Source organism: Anser anser (genome assembly GCF_964211835.1).
Source record: "Anser anser genome assembly, chromosome: 5".
NCBI lineage: Eukaryota > Metazoa > Chordata > Aves > Anseriformes > Anatidae > Anser > Anser anser.
Genome location: NC_139725.1, coordinates 9952751 through 9968991, shown reverse-complemented (window position 1 = coordinate 9968991; position 16241 = coordinate 9952751). Strand labels below are relative to the sequence as shown.

The window sequence follows — 16241 nt, the reverse complement described above, 5'->3', positions numbered from 1 at the left end:
ACTTGCTTGCTTTTTCCTTTCTAAGGCAACATTTTGGCACAGTGCTGTATTTAGGCAGTGAGGCCTAAGTTACAAAGCTAGGCGTTAGTATGACAGAAGTATTTTAGTGCATGTTTGTCTTTGAAAATAACAAGATGTATTTGAATCAAAGAAATACCCACTACGTAAGTCAGAATTCTACTCCTGACCATCCCCCTGCCTGCCCCCCCCCCCCAAAAAAAAAAAAAAGGAGTGGGGGGAGGGAGTGAACTGCTGAGTCTTCAGCAAGCTATATTTTTCTCAAGAGAAATTAAAAGCTTAGGTGGATGCTGGCAGATTCTGCATTAACAAGACAAACTATTCATGCCATCCTAGGAAATCCTTATTCTGGTAAGCTTCTGGAAGAAAAACAGGTCCCAAAAGTGATTCTCAAACAGCAAGGGTCTGCTCTGCCTGAATAACTAGGAAAACGGATTTGCACAGTAGTGGCTGAGGAGTATGGAAGACCTAAGCATTAAACTTCAATTGATGTATTTTGCTAACAGTAATGAAATTATTAGTTTAGACCCCATTGTCTGTGTCAGTCAAGCTTGTGAAATCTTGTACTTTACTTCTATTGTCATTGATGAATTAGCCTAGGTGTTAGCATATGTCAGTAGGCCTCCTGGGAGCAAGCACATCCTGCAGGTCTTTTATGTATGCAGTAACACTACTGTTGAAGGACTATCAATAATCAAGCAATATAGCCCAAGTCCTCATTGGAAAACAGTTGCATTAGCAGTCCAAAAGAAAATGGAAATCAGTCTCCAGTGTAAGCTAACCTGGAATGAATGCGCAGCTTATTTTAGGTGAGAGGTTTTAGTGTGTAAGAAGTTAATCCATAACTGAGTAAGAAGATAAGCCTTCTTTATAAATTAATTAATAAGGTCATAATATTTTTATAATAGTGTCTAACAGACAGTCCTTCTATTCTATTCAAGGCATTAGAGACACAGGTGGATAGGGAATGCAAATATGATGGAATATGCTCTGTGACTGTCTAGGGAAATTGCAGGAATATGAGTGGTTCAAGAAACTTTGTTCACTTTCTTTCAGGCTTCTGCTCAGCTGCAAGGTTCAGGCTGAAGAATCTCAAGAGAGAGAGAGGCTATTTACAACTGTGCAAGAGGTCATTCTCATGAACATCTCTTATGTGAACTTTTTTTATTCAAGAGCAGCTTCACTTGGTTTAGCTTCATTTACCTTTAGCTTATACACGCTAAATCAAAAAAAGCCATCATAAAAATAAGAAAATGCACATGGATTAAAGATAGCTTTGTCTTATTACAATTCTACCAGTGAGTAAACTTATGCCTTAGTTATATTGGAAAGTTACTTTTCATGTGTATAGACTTATGCACGTGTATAGGTGTACTTGTGTTAACAGGACCAGTCCGTAGTGGTCTTGTAGCTGGGTATTATTCTCCTTCTCATCTTGCTGATATGAACTGAGTCACAAGGAGGGACTCTAAGATTGTTTAGATGCCACAGAAAACGTTAGAGCATAGTTTTCTAAAATCTCGTAGTCCCAATAACAACTTTAGAAATGCAACAGGTCTAATTAGTGCATTGTTTTAATGAACAGATGATACAAATCACATACCTACAGCATTTATGCACGTATTTCAAATGCACATGGTCCAGGATGATCTCAAAGTACTAGCATTATTAAGCAAATGTTAAATCCAAACTGAAAGCGTATTTTCTCAAATAGCTACCTACTTAATCGCTATAGAAAGTACATGTGTGTCCAGTTGCCTTTAAGGGGGAAATGGCAATCATGTAACACAGTACACTGTTGTGGAGTGAAAAAAAATCGGCTAGAAACGGGTGTCAGGACACAGCATATGCTTAGGAAAATTGCAGAGGAATCTGTCGTCCACAAAAAAAAAAAACAAAGTCTGCCTTGGAAACCTGACAGGCAGAATTAACCACGATATTTATTTATGATTCGGGGCAGTGAAGAGAGTGCAAATTCAATTTTTAGGTTATTAAGACATTCCTTTGCCTCAGGACTACCATGTTGGTAGAATTTTATTGCTTTAATACCACTGAATTTAATTACTTTAAGTCCTTGACAGTTGCATTAGTATTTGCAATTTCAGCAGTATTTTGATTCATTGGCCTAGTCCAGAGTGAGTTTCATGGTCTGCCACACACTGTGATTGATTGCTGCTGTCCCTGTCAAAATTCAGTGGTTTATGCATATTGAAGAACCTGGTACCTTTTCGGTCATGCACATGCTTGCAATTTTTTCAGTCTTCACATGACAGAACAGATTTTTGCTTTGTTACCTATTACAAAGTATGCAGTTGATTATTCCCTCACACACTGGTTGATTAACATGTAGACAGAGCCCAGCATTTTGGCAAGTGCCACCTAATCTCAATGCCATTTATTTTTTCCACATAAAACTTGACTACGTGAGTTGTCTCAGAATTTTGCTAGTCACTCCTGGAAAATGTGGGAGCATATACAAGACATATAAGAAAGCCCTGTCTGTTATTCTGCTTTTTGGAAAATTTGTCTTTTTCATTCCCTCCTGCTCTCCTGGCCTTGTCTGTAGATGAAAATGTTATTTACTGATGACAACGTTGACAGAGGAAGCAGAGTCAAACTGGAAAGTCAATAATGTGTCTAGATGCTAATTAACATTAATACTCCAAAACAAATATGTTTTTTTTTTTTCCTCCAGAGGAGAGTACTTGATCTTGCAGATGTTCCTTCTTAGTAAAATGTAAAGTAGCTGGGAAAGGCCTCATATAGATAAGACAGACTCACCCTGTTGTATGATGCAGTAAGCATATGTTGCACCGTACCGCTTCACAGGAACCCCTTCACCATCACTTCTTAAGGACAGCAGACTTCTGTCTACTAAATTCATCTGTGACAGCAAAACAAAACCTTGTCTTTTTTGTGTTTTCTTTAATATTCTACACAAACCAAAAACTCCTTTCAAGCACTAACATGACAAAATTTACCACTTCCCATATGCAAGTGGTGATGGGGCAGTAATTAAGCTGGTACACCTACAAGCACGTTTTCAGTGGTACGCAATTGAAATCGCCCAGGGAATGAAATTGTGCTAATCAGCAAATTTCAGCTGAAACACAAGCTGTTTAACTTCAGCTTAGATGGGACAGGGAGGTTTTTAAGAAAACTGCTATCAGGTTGTGTTGTTCTGTGCAGTCATAGAGTTAAGATTGCGCTAGCAACATATGCCCGCCTTTCAAGAGCTTTGCTTAGTGTCCTTTTAAAGTACCGTACAAGAAAAAGTGATGGGCAAACAGATGGCAACATTAGAAACGTCTCATTTCACTTTATAAAAAGTTACTTGAACCCTTAAAGATTTGAGTGTACTTTAAAAAAGAACGAGCGTTGAACTAAAACTACCCAAAATAGACTTGGCAGAACAGCCTTTTGAAACAAGAAAATAAACATGCTGAGGCTCCCTCTGCTTTCATCACTGGCAGCAACGCGTGCCCTCAGCCTGTGGGAAGGGTGGTCAAAAGAAGAAACTCTGCCTCTGCAGTATGCTCTTCTTCTCACTTCAGCTTGGCAGGGCTTTCTGAGTAGGAAAGGGGTGACAGCTGCAAATTCACTGTGTGTCCTGCACAAATACAGGCGTGAGTTAACAGTGAATTCCAGGGATCAGCTTTTATTGAATTTAGACTGTGCTGTAAGGGAGTAGGTCATTGCTTCCCCCTAAAATGTAATAAAAACGTCTACGAAGCCTTTAATAAAGAGACTTAAGGAAGATCCCAATTTCCACAATAAATATATAATCATACCTGCAAAATAATCATGGCAAAATATTTTTATGACATATTAGACAATCACTGGTAATATGCAATGCTTTCGATGTCTTATAAAACAGAGTAGACTTCTAAGTTATCAAGACAATATATTTTTTCTACAGTACGTATAAAAGATTTTCTTCTTTACAGATGAAAACAACTGAGCAGGAACCTCAGCTCACTAGAGTTATATGAAATCTTACATTTTACATCTTCATCAGGAAATACAAAGTTTGCTATTTCACATCTTTTGAGAATAGCTATCCTGAGCAGATGAACTGTTACGATCAGCAAAGGGTCACAGTACAGAATAAGCATCTGTGCAGTTCAGGACCTTGTAAGCATCCAAACTGGAATTTAATTTCACCTTTTGGCTCCTTTCCCTGCATTGTGGTAATTTCTCTGCTGTCTCAGGCTACATCTGAGGCTTTTGGTGACTCTGGTGCTCTTCGGCTAGTTCTTCTGCCACGCACCATTTCTCTGTGTACCTTTAGATGAACCATCTCAGAACAAACCTCTCTTGGATGAGAAAAGTCTCTAGAAAACACTGGTTTGACTCCTAAGATCTGAAAGTGTTCTGTTACATCCTGTGTACTAGACATGGAGTACAGCTCTGCGTAAGTCATTAAATGTGTCCCATTGACCTAAGTGGGAGTTGGACCAAACCCCAGCAGATCGTTCAAGTTCTTTAAGGTGGTTCTTGCTCTCCTTTTGTGCAAATGAGAAAATTTGAATACAATTAAGATATATATTTGGGACTGAAGAGCAGATGGATTTGGCTGTGTGCTACGTAATAAATTTCTGGCTTTGTAAAGAGACTTTTTTCGCCAAATGCTTTTGACCAAAAAATGATTTGTAAATACCATTTCTCAAAGGTCTGATTGTAGTAAAACGGATACAAACTGCTAACATAACATTGAAGTGAAATTACTGTCAAACTGTTTATGCTTGCAAAAACGCATACACCATTTCGGATCTCCAGCAGATTGTCTAGCTCCTCATAATGAGGTCCTTTTGTACAGAAAGGAATGCAAGTCTCAGAGATGTTGACTGTGTTTTTAGTAATATCACTGAAATGTAATGAGCTCCAAGAAGTGTGCTAACACACATCGCTGCACTTTTAAAGCTCAGAGATAAGCATTTAATGTGTAAACGTGTAACTTCCTTTTAAAACATTCAGATGTTAAAACATTATCTTTCTGTAGACTTGCATAGGGCCAGAGGACTTGTTGATGAAGCTCTACATAGTCTTCCTTTCTCCAAGGGTCTGGCTCATTGGTATCTATCACTGCAGGAGCAACATAAACAGGGTTTAGTTCCTGTGGTCCCAGGAGTTTTGCTATTAATTGCAGTAGCAATAGGACTGGACCACTCTGACCAGGTATCAGGTAGGTATGCTGCCTCTTTGCATGGGCAGTGTGCTATATACCATTAGTATATTATCTCCATATCAATAAAGAATTTCAGAATTACTTTCTATATTTTGAAGAATATATATTGATCATGTCCTAAAATGGAGTCTTTAGCCAGTCTTTCCTCTCCCCATCAAAAGTGTCCCCATCAAAAGTGCCAATCTGATAGTACTACAGGTAGATTAATTTTGTTTTCGTAAAGTATCTATTTTATCATCTTTATGAAGCCAGTGAATTTGACTAATGTTAACTAGACTACATTAGTAGTAGCTAACTGGTATAAGCCTGAACAGAAATAATATGATCTTCTCCCATATTATTTTATCGTGTTATTCTGTTTTCTAATCTTGCAAATATTCTCAAGAGGAATTACTCACATGCATAAAATAACCTCATATTCTTTAATGTTTTCATGCTTGGGCCCCAGCTTACAATATAATTTATATTAAAATTGTTTCTGAGTATAAAAACCTGCTAATTATTCCAGATTCTGTGTTTAGTAATGCATTTTGAATGGAGAAATACATCTTATTTGTCCAACTTTATCTTTTCCTGTTTCCTCCTGATCTGCTTTGTAGTTACACATATGGGGAGAGCATTATGCACATGGGAAAATATTTCGTAATTTGGTGATAAAAGTGCTCTTCATGCTCAAGGAATAAAGGATTACAACTGATTTGACATTTTATTTTTTATGGTTTTGGTTAAACAGCGGAAGAAGCGATTCAATTCGTAATATGATTTGTGAAGCTGTATTTTAGTAGTAAGTACAGAATGAAATTTGAAACATTCATTTTTTTTGCATGTGTACATTGTAGTAACAGGGGATTTTAGTTTTCTTAAAGTGTACTTCCTTGTGTTTTACATTTCAGCTGAAGGACTGAAATTAAATTTGTGTAGGAAGCCAATAAAAGGGGTTTATGAATACATTCAACTGCTACTTTTTTTCAGCCTATGACAAAGTGAATTTCCATGACAGCTTGTAAATTCATGAAATTTAGAACTTCAGTTAAAACCAAAAACGAATGATGAAGGAACCTAGAGTACAGCTGCAAGACAGCAAGATTTGGAGACTTAAGCACTTTTGAACCATTTTAATGTTTTTCTGCACCTTTGAACTGAAATACTTTAACCAGAGTGGTGTGCTAGTGTTTACAGACTGGGATTGTGTTCCCTAAGTCCTATTTGTTCTGTGGTTTCAGTGATGCTTGCCCCATAGGTTTTAGCCTTGCAATTCAGTGAAAATATTTCTGTATGAAATTGGCCTTCTGAGGAGCACCCACATAAAAAGTATCAGCAATAACAAGCTGAAAGTCAGATTCTAATACCAGAAACTGAGAGGTGAGTTCCTCTAATAGCAAGGAAACTACATTCCTTCAACCTTTGTAAAAACAAACCACACCAACAAAGAAAAAACCCACCTAACTCCAGTGTCCCTTGCTCCATCAAACATTAAAATCAATGATTTGTAACAGATGGAAACAAAGACTGCTTGGGTGATTAGGGGAAAGAAAAGCCTAACTTAACAAGGAGCAGGGAAAAGAGAACTACTTTCTTTGAGTGTATACTGGGGGTCAAGGGAGGGAAATCTTACTGTGACAACAAATAGATGCAAATTAGCCAGTACTAAAGTTAAGAATTAGGAACAAGTTCTCTGTCCTTACCGAAATCTGATTCTGAATAACTTTTGGAGTTGAAACAGGAGAGGGGGAAAAACAAACAAAAAAACCAACACAGAAACAGGCCTTTACAAGGAAGATCATCTCATTTATGAAAGGGGTTAGGACATGGTTCCTGAAATAGCAAGAGACTGGATTTCCTGATCCACATGCAAGACCACTGTGGCTTTGGAGACAGCTGCATCATGCATCATTTTTGTCTGTCTATATCCACTTCGTGTAGCACAGCGTGACAGGTGGGCTCTCAAAAGCAGCAATCCCAATGCCACTGTCACTACCAAGTGGTAATGCTTCCCTTGCCCTCTGCAGAGCAGAAAGCATCAGTAATGGTAATCACATGCTTTCCTTCCTTCTTCATCATAACCTCACTTCTGGCAAATCAAATTTGATTTACCACACTATCCATTTTTCTCTAGGATGAGTTATTTTGTGCCTGTATTTCCGCAGCTGCTAGAAGTGACCTGGGAGGAAAGCCTTTCCCACGGTAAAGCAGGAGTGCTTGCAGCTCAGTACAAGCTCTTCCCATAGCCCCGTTGTACTTCTGAAAGAAAGCGTGTTGCAGGCTCTCTCTTTGGCATCTTCCTCTCCTGACAAAAAGCCTCAGAGCTAATACTTCCAAGGCTCATAAACATCAGCCTCACTTTCACTCATAGTTTCCCTTTCTCCTCGCAGGACAGGAGTTAAAATAGTTAATTGTTCACCTCAGAAAATCTAAGTCTATCTTCTGCCTTGGAGATTTTGTCTTTCAATTGGATACACCTGTCTTTTAAGCTACATAAGTCTCCAACAGATAGAACCTCAAGACCGGTACCTGTGTTTTAATTCTGCTTGTTGTGACATCAGAGCTTCTCGTCTGTCCTGCCTTGTCAACATTCAGTTCCAGTATTTTCAAACAAATTTCCAACACTTCCTCTGGGAAGCTGCTCTAGAAGCTTTCCAACACCAAGCCTTACCTTCATCCACAAGTAGTTGAGCTTTACTACATGAACCATGGCAGAGCGGGAGTGGGTACGCCCAGCAAGGCAAAGACCTCTACAAGGGAACAGACACAAGGCCAATTAGTTTTATCCTTTTCATCAAATAGGAAAGAATTTACATGTACTTGTACATTTACCTAATCCTAGCTACAACACTCTACAGGGTACAATGCAACTGTCTCTGTCAAATTATGTAACTATTTAGTTTGAAAATATTTCTCCATATAGTCTCATCCATACGATATAAATACCCTTGCAAAAGTAGTCTTTCATCTCTCTCCTTTTTAAAATGACCTTGAAATACAAGAGTCCACTGAAATTAATAATATTTTTTATTCTTCAGAAAGACCTATGCGAACTTACATTTCAAACTTGTCATGTTGTCTGGTTTTGGCTTACACAGTTAGAAAGTGAACTTTATGAAAACATCTAGAAATTCTTTGTATACCAAGTAAATGTACTCAAAAAGTAAGAAAGCAAATTATAGTAAAATGCTTTTTTAAGAACACAAAGGAAAATAAAAATGATAAAAATGAAAAAATAAGCAGATGAGCAGACCTAGAATCTTGAATAAATCTGGGACCCAAAGATATCCCCTCTCTAGAATTATTTTGGCAAACACACAGGATGGATTTACATAGAGAAACCCTGATGAGATCCAGGCTTTATCCCCTTTACTCAGGTGTTGTGAGTGTTGTGACGACAAATATGGGGGACTGGTATCACAATAAAATGGGGAAAATAAAAACCTCTCTCTTAACTATGCAGGAAGGGCTACGAGTAACTTTCATCTCATTCCTGTGCTGCTATAATTTATGGTAGTTCAAAAAGAGTACAGCCAGCTCCTGTCCTCTGGAGTGCAAACACACTGCCTCTCCTCCGCGCCCTGCCATTTCTGTTTAGTGAGAAATAAATAGGGCTTTTGCAATGAGCCACACAAGAAAACTAGGAAAGAATATTAAACTTGAAGAAGGGCCAGCTAAGGTTGTCCAACTGCTGCTTCTTTCCTCCACAGCTGAGAGAACTGCATCATTAAAGCTAACGCATGCTATTAAAGAACAGCATCAATTTTAGAACACAAGTTTTTGTTGTTGTTTCTTTTTTGTTTTGTTTTGGCAACATTCAACTGGAGACAGTGTCTCTCTAAGCTCACTCAGTTTGCCTTGTTTTGTAATACAACCTGTTCACTGAGGTTGACCTGGGTCAATAACGAATGTACCAGCAGCAGTCATAAGCATCATATTTATCCATTGAATTTTCCTTTGTTTTCCAGGTGGGAATCTCACAAAGGCAAAAGGCTGCTTTCTACTTATGCTATGCTTGTCTTAGAAAACTCACAGGGACTTGAGTGGAGTGGATGCGAAAAGTCCTACTTTTCTGCAGGTTACTTGCTGTGCCCAGAGACCTCTCTCTAAAGCTTATCTCCTGAGAAGAAGGGAACTCCTCAGAAAGTTTAATTAAGAACATTTCAATTACATTCATTAGCAGCATGCTTAGATATCTACTGCTACAGAGATTCTAGCTTAAAAAAAGGAAAAGGTGAGTTAGCTGGAATAAAAAAGAAAAATTAATATTAAGCATAACCATAATGGTGAGATTTATTGTTTTATCTTTGTTCTCATTCTGAGAATTGACTCTTTTTAAAGTCAAGACATACTTCAAACATTAAATCTCACCATATATTAACACGCACAGAATGCTCTAACACATAGTGAAACATCCCGTATTCTGAAGGTGTAATAATCCTCAAAATCATCGTCCTAAATAGATGGCTGTAAAACATTCTATGATGTCTTTCAGGTGAAAGAGTATTCTTATGCATTAACAACACGTTTTTTATGGGGTGGGTGATGCACGAAGCAGAGCAAGATGAGTCCATCAGTAGCTGGATGCACCAACCCTCTGCTTCACAGGAAGGCAGGACAGAGTCCAAAATACTCAGTGACATACTTCACCTTGTTTCTGTGATTTCGTTCTTAAGACAATCAAGGGCAAGTCCCTCCTGCTGAGGGACACTTTCCCGGAGCACAAAGCCTGAGCTGCTCCTCCTCAGTGATAACACGTGCTGGAGCCTAGCTGTACCAGCTGCTTGAGGCTCAACTTCTCCCCTTTGTGCAAGCATCTTGATGACAACGAGGAATGACGCTTCCTGTCTTCTAGCAAGCTCACCTCCTGGTCTTTTTCTTGTAGCTTTTTCTCCTGAACTCACCATTAAGTCTGCTCAGTTAGCAGCTTCCCCTTCAAAACGGAATTATTTTCTGCTGCGATGGTGGAAATGCCATGCCACATGCACATGCACCAGTACATGAATTGCTGTGGAGGAGAACCACAAGAAGCCCTAGCCCAATCTATCACCCTCAAGTCCAGCAGTATTGTGCAGATTTCTATAGCCGTACTTTTATTAAAGGTCACATAAGATGTTTCAAATGCCAAAAGAGAGATTACAGGTTTTTATCGTGCTTAAGTGTGAAGGATTTTCTAGAAGGAGAAAAACCAGAAAAACCAGAACCCGTCTCTTGCACTCCAGCAAGATCCTGGTGCATTTAGAAGCAAATGCAAAGAAGCAGGCTTCATTAAAATAAATAAATAAATAGATGGAACTTCATTAAGAACAACAAAAAAGAAACACAAAGCTTGGCAGTTGGTTTTACTTGAAGCAAGGTGAAACCAAGACATCTAAATTTTTTAATGGTAACCCAGAATGAAACAGAGAGACACCAGGATACCCAGGAGTTGTGTGGCTAGGGAAGTCCCCAGGAGACGCACGCTCAAGTCTCTGCACAGGCGGTGGAAAGCAGGGAGGGAATCTACGGTGTCTGAGGGCAGCACACTACTCACCCCCAGGACACAGTTTATCCTAAGGCTCTTCTACTGTCTTTTATGTAATTTTCACTGTCCCTTGAAATGCTTGCTTCTGTTTCAGTGCAGAGTGAAACCAACTATGAGAATTGCAGTTTTCTGTCTTCATTTTTTGGCAAAAATAACTAACTGGAATAGAGTAATTTGCAGTCTCTGGCTCAATGAATATTGATGCACCCATGCAAAATTAAACAGCTCCATTCAAAGAAAAAAGTAACTATAGCATTATTACATAAATCATATAAATATCTATAGCCCCCAACCAGTTCTAGTTCCAAATTAGGATCCTAAATGACCTAGTTCCAGGTGAATAACGTAACCAGGATATTGCCTGGTCTGGAACGGCTCGATCATTTCTCCTCTTTCTCATACCTCATTTTGACTAGAAATTCTCATTTGAGCCCAGCAGCCTAGTGGTAAACACGTTTCTGAGGTGTCTACTCAACATTTGTTCAATAAAGCATTATTTTTTTTCTCATTTACATGCAAAGATTAATCTACCATTTCTGCTGAGACCCAAGAATCATGCCTACCAAAATGTTCTCCAAACTATTTCCCTTTAAAAGGAAAGGTAAAGCCAGTAAGCTAAAGCAGACAAGCTCAGTGTGAAGGTGCAAAACCAAAAAAGCTAGGCAGAAGTAGAGAAAGAAGTCAACACTTCTACTCTGTGTTCCCAATAACTGTTAACATTTTTTTAAAGACCATGCTTTCCTAAATCTCTGGCGGCCAGGTGCCTGGAATTGAACTACTCATAAGCTCAGGTGACACGGGATGGGACCCCACATGCACAATCCCAGGGAGCACTAAAACCATCTCTAACTTACTTCCAGAAGCTTTCTCGGTGTATTTTTCCACCTAAGACTGACAGTTCACACATCTGACCCTCTCACAGTTTCTCACAATATGCTTTTTTCCCTGTCACAATATGCTCCTCCCCCCCCCCCCCCCCCCCAAGACTCTGCTACCTGGCTTCGGTGCTAACCACAGCCTTATTTTTGATTCTAGTATCTGTAACACTAGGCTATTCCAAAACCACAGGTAAGAAAGATTAGCTAAAACTCTGACTATTTCTGTCTCCGGGAATAGAAAATCTGAAACCATTGATGCATTTTTATATAATCAAATCAACTCTCAAGTAATTCCAACTGCTATAATTTTGGTTTTATGCAACAGCTTTATAGGAAATTCTCTAAGCATGAATGAATTACCGCCTACCTTCCGCTTTTAGTGTTTTCTGATAAGGACATCTGAGGAAATCCTCTGTCCATGCCTGAATACGGTACTATTTTGGAAGGGAATATGGAAAAAGAAATATGTAGCTGAAGGTATACAAGAGATTGCTTTTAAATACCTGCTGAATTTCAGCTCAATGTAGTATCTGTTACTAGTCTTAAAAGAAAACAAACAAAATTTCAACGCTGACGGAAATCGGAATGATAATTAACATTTACTTAATAAAAGACACATCCTTATTTAAGAAAGTACAGGAAAAATGAATTGGGTTTGTTGGAATAGCCAGCTACGTTTCTCTCTCTGTTTTAAGATAAACTTTCACAGTCTTGTCTTGTTACTCATGTTTTCTAGGTGAGTAACCAGGCGCTGAGGTGCATTTACCCATTGTCAGTGTGAAGAGCTCATCTTTCTTGCCTCTGACCAGGGCCAGGGTGTCCCTGCGGACACAAGCGCATGTGCCCGTGTGTTTCAGCTGAGGGCTCCCATGCCGCAGCGTGTCCCTGCCTCCACATGGTTACCTAACCTGGCATCCCCAGGAACTTGGTCATCATCGCTCGTCTTGCCCTGCGTTGCTTAATATCGAGTGACTAAGCACTGCTCTCTGCCACCCACTGGCATATTTTTTGCGTTATATACCACATTGCAAAACCTCCACTAGCTTCATCTCTTTCGGCAAGGTGAGGAACGAGCCTGCCCCACATCATTACCCAGCACATGCTCGATCTTATCGGGGAACAGCCTGAGGAGACGCTCAGCATACCAAGACAACAGGGGGATCGTGGTGAGGAGAGGCTGCCGGGTGAGCGGCAAGGCACGGGACAAGCGGCAGAGCCTCCTGGAGCTCCCCCAGGGCCTGCCGGCCGAGCTGCCGGCGCTCCGCGGGGCGAGGGGAGGCAGGCGACGCGCCCGCACACCGTGCTGCCCCTCAGGGCCCGGGCACAGTCTGAGCAGTGGTTCAGGCCGAGCAGGCATCCATCTCGTGCTGGCAGGCAGAGCGCTCTGATTGATGGCTCTCCGGGGCTTGTCTGTACTAACTCTGAGGTTAAAATAAGCAGATCAAGTTGCCTAAAACGAGAGAGTGTAAACACTCATTGGAGGTTTCTAGGGCGGTTAAGTGTTTCTAGTTGGAAAGTTGTCTCTGTTTCTCCTGTTACGTCCCGCCACCGGTCAGAGGCTTTACCTGTGTTTTGTGCCAGGTGCAAACTTGGGGTTTCTCCTTCATGGAGAACGTCGGTGCAGTAGCACCATAAATGCCACATCACCAGGCGTCTGACAAAGCACTGAGCCGCCTCAAGAGCAGGAGGATCACCCCCAAGGACCAGCCTGCCGGCAGCCACCCACCTTTGGCATGGGCCCGGCCAGCGGCATTGCAGTCACAGCCCCGACAGGGCCCAGCGCACCGGGGAACGTGCCACACGGGTGGGCTCCGTCCTCTGTGTGCAGGGTCATGGTAAACAGCGAGGCTCCAAAATGTCTGCTTGGGGTCGGCTGGCCTGGAGCAACGCTGAGGGGGCTGAGTAGGTGGCAGTGGTACAGGGCTTGCCCCATCAAACTTCCTTGTGAATGTGGGCCTACTGCCGACAAACCAGAGACAACAGGGAAAAGCATCTATTTCTCATGTGATGAAAATCTTTGCATTAAAGTGAATTATTTTCTAATAAACTAACTGAACAGCCCCCATTCTCGAAGTGCTCTGGCCATCTCTGATCAGAGGTTGAACTCAGACTCCTCATAGACAGACTCAAGAGTACTACTAGAATAACAACAGTAGCAGCTAAACCACAGGGCGGCAGATTTTGTGTACTAAAAAAAATCCCAAATGTAATCATATTCTGAGGAGGCAACTTCAGATTTTGCTCATGGGTATAAGAAGTTTTTACATCATCTTTTGAGAAGATCACCATAGCTGAAACCGATTGTCCTGTGCCATTGGAAAAAATGGCACTTGACATGTCAAGCAGGAAAGTGTTTTTTTTTTTTTTTTTTTTTTTCAGAAACAAAGATATAGCAGTTTGCCAATTGTATACAAATTTGGAAGCATTTTTATAACTGCAGACACTCTTTCTAAAGATTTGACCAGCCAGGAGAACAAAATCCAGAGCTGAGTTGTTCAATATTCCAGTCTGATTAAAGGTAACAAGAACAAGTGATATAAGCTGAGTACAAATGAAGTTCGACCAAAAATGAAGAAAAAAGGTTTCTAACCCCAAAATAACAAAGTTGTGAGAAAGATTCTTAACAGCAATGGGGATGAAGAATGGGAGCAGAAGATCCTTTTTATTTTAAGGAGACCAAAAATGGATGGTCTACACATTAAGATGGTTTCTCAGCACTGGTGACTGCTACACAGTGCAGGTGCTGCTTCTAGTCTTCTAATTTTATGTCTGTTATCTCCACTTAACAAAGAACAAAAAGTGATTATTTTTTATTTTTTTATTTTTTAAATCTTAGTCCTGAGGTCAATGTTGCTGCTATCAGCTTACTCTCTTAGCATGGACAAATGGACAAGATGTTCTTGTTACGTATGCACTTCTGGTCTCAAACAGCTATGGCAGAAATGGGGAAAAAAAAGTCAAAATATGGCAACGAGCATGATCACACGTAGAAAAACAAACAAACAATGTGGTAGGCTAAGACTCTACCTTCTGGAAATGGGTTAGCTAAGGAGGTAAGCCAGAGGTCCCAGATGATCGAAGCAGGAACCAGAGCAGGGTCAAGTGTTTGCCACGCGTCTTCCTCTGCAAGCATGCAAAGGATCCAGAAACAAAAAATGCACTAACATATGGTCCTCCACAGAAAGCCCCTGGCACTGCCTGTCCAAGGACACTACTAGTATCAGCATCTCTGGGCCAACAGGAGGTTCAGCCAGCACCAGCTCAAGAAGTTCCTTAATCTGAAAAAGTCATCGTCAGGGAAAGTACAATATTTACTTGCTGTTCTTATTTCTCCATAGCCTGCTCATGCCGCTGCTGGAAAGAGGCTATTGGGCTGCAGGGACCTTCAGCCTGACTGCTCTGATTTTTTCCTTCCAATTTTGTTTATAAGACTGTGGGGGATGATTCAAAAGCAGTTTCTGAAAGGAAGAAAGATGGCTGGAGAAAGCATGGCTAGATTTGTTTTCCTTGGAGAGCAGCCATATGTAAATAGTATAATTAGTTCTGGAAATGAGGAGCGTGACTTAGCTGTGCTCCCAAGCACCTTCTCCTCAGTTCAGTCTTTGACACCTTTCCAGGGAAATAGCCTGAAGCCATGGGAAATTTTCTGATTCTCCACCTTCTGCAGAGAATCACTGACAGCAGTCTGTTTTGTCTAACTGCACTTCAGATTCTCTTGCAACAGTCTAATCTGTAACGAACTTTTTTTTTTTTTTTGGCACAGAATGAGAACAGATCTGTTAACATTCAGAAGTGGTCTTAAGGCTTTTATGTTTTCAGCCTGGATTAGAACACCTCAGAGAAACACCACGTAAGAACTAAGCTCTTGCCAATAATTGCATGCTCTAGGCTAGATGTAGACCACTGCAATACAGTAAGTGTGATGGCAGACAATACAAGAGGATCTGGATGTTTTCTCCTCCTCATACCTCCCCACAAATTCATAATTAAAAAAGATTGCATCATACTGCAAAGAGAAACACCGTATCATCTGCCTTAGTTTGTTACCCCAAACTTATTAAAAGTTCATAAAAATTTAGCACAAGGAATGTATCACAGGATGTACAGTATTTCCAGTTTGATCATTTTTTACTCAACACAAAGGGAAAGCTGTTACCCAATATACAAAATTAATGCTATAAATAATTCCAGTGATGTCTTAGTAAGAATAGGAACATTTTAATTGCCTTCTGGCAGTTTTGGATTACACTTCACGCTGCACCACATCTGTGCTCTACAGATGTGTAAGTGCAGAGCTTTCTTCCAGTGGCTAACAGTTGTGGAACAGTTGGGGTGTGTGTGTGCGCGCGCAAAATCCAGAACACATTTATAACAGCCTGGTGCTACAGGGGTGTAATATTTCTCACGTTAAATAACAATCTATATTTTTGGGAATGTAACATGGCAGTAATCACAGCATCTTTTCAACAACCCATTTGTGAAGACCAAAACCTACTTCTGTTACCTATTCTCACACTGTCTGCTGCTACATTGACATCTCTGAATAATCCACTACAAGCAGCATCCATTTTACTGGATGAACTGAGGGACGGCAATGGACGTACTCTTCTTCATTCTGCCCTTCTCTAGCAGATCTCCATGGTGCAGCGGT

The 16241-nt window shown here is 40.4% G+C and overlaps 1 protein-coding gene across 8 annotated transcripts in view; it reads right to left on the bottom strand.

Annotated features, from left to right (window-relative positions):
• Positions 1-242: 242 nt before the first annotated feature.
• LOC310899743 (uncharacterized protein) overlaps positions 243-16241 on the bottom strand; it is a 28114-nt gene continuing 12115 nt past the window's right edge. The window contains exons 1-5 of one of the 8 annotated variants that reach the window (XM_083836589.1): positions 12357-14089; positions 11958-12024; positions 7860-7938; positions 2800-2902; positions 243-2199 (exon numbers count right to left, since the gene is read on the bottom strand). In XM_083836589.1, the coding sequence (XP_083692715.1) occupies positions 2144-2199; positions 2800-2902; positions 7860-7938; positions 11958-12024; positions 12357-12360 (309 nt within the window). In that variant the 5' untranslated portion in view covers positions 12361-14089 and the 3' untranslated portion in view covers positions 243-2143. The other 7 variants (XR_014584608.1, XR_014584611.1, XR_014584609.1 and 4 more) reach the window with 7 other exon arrangements.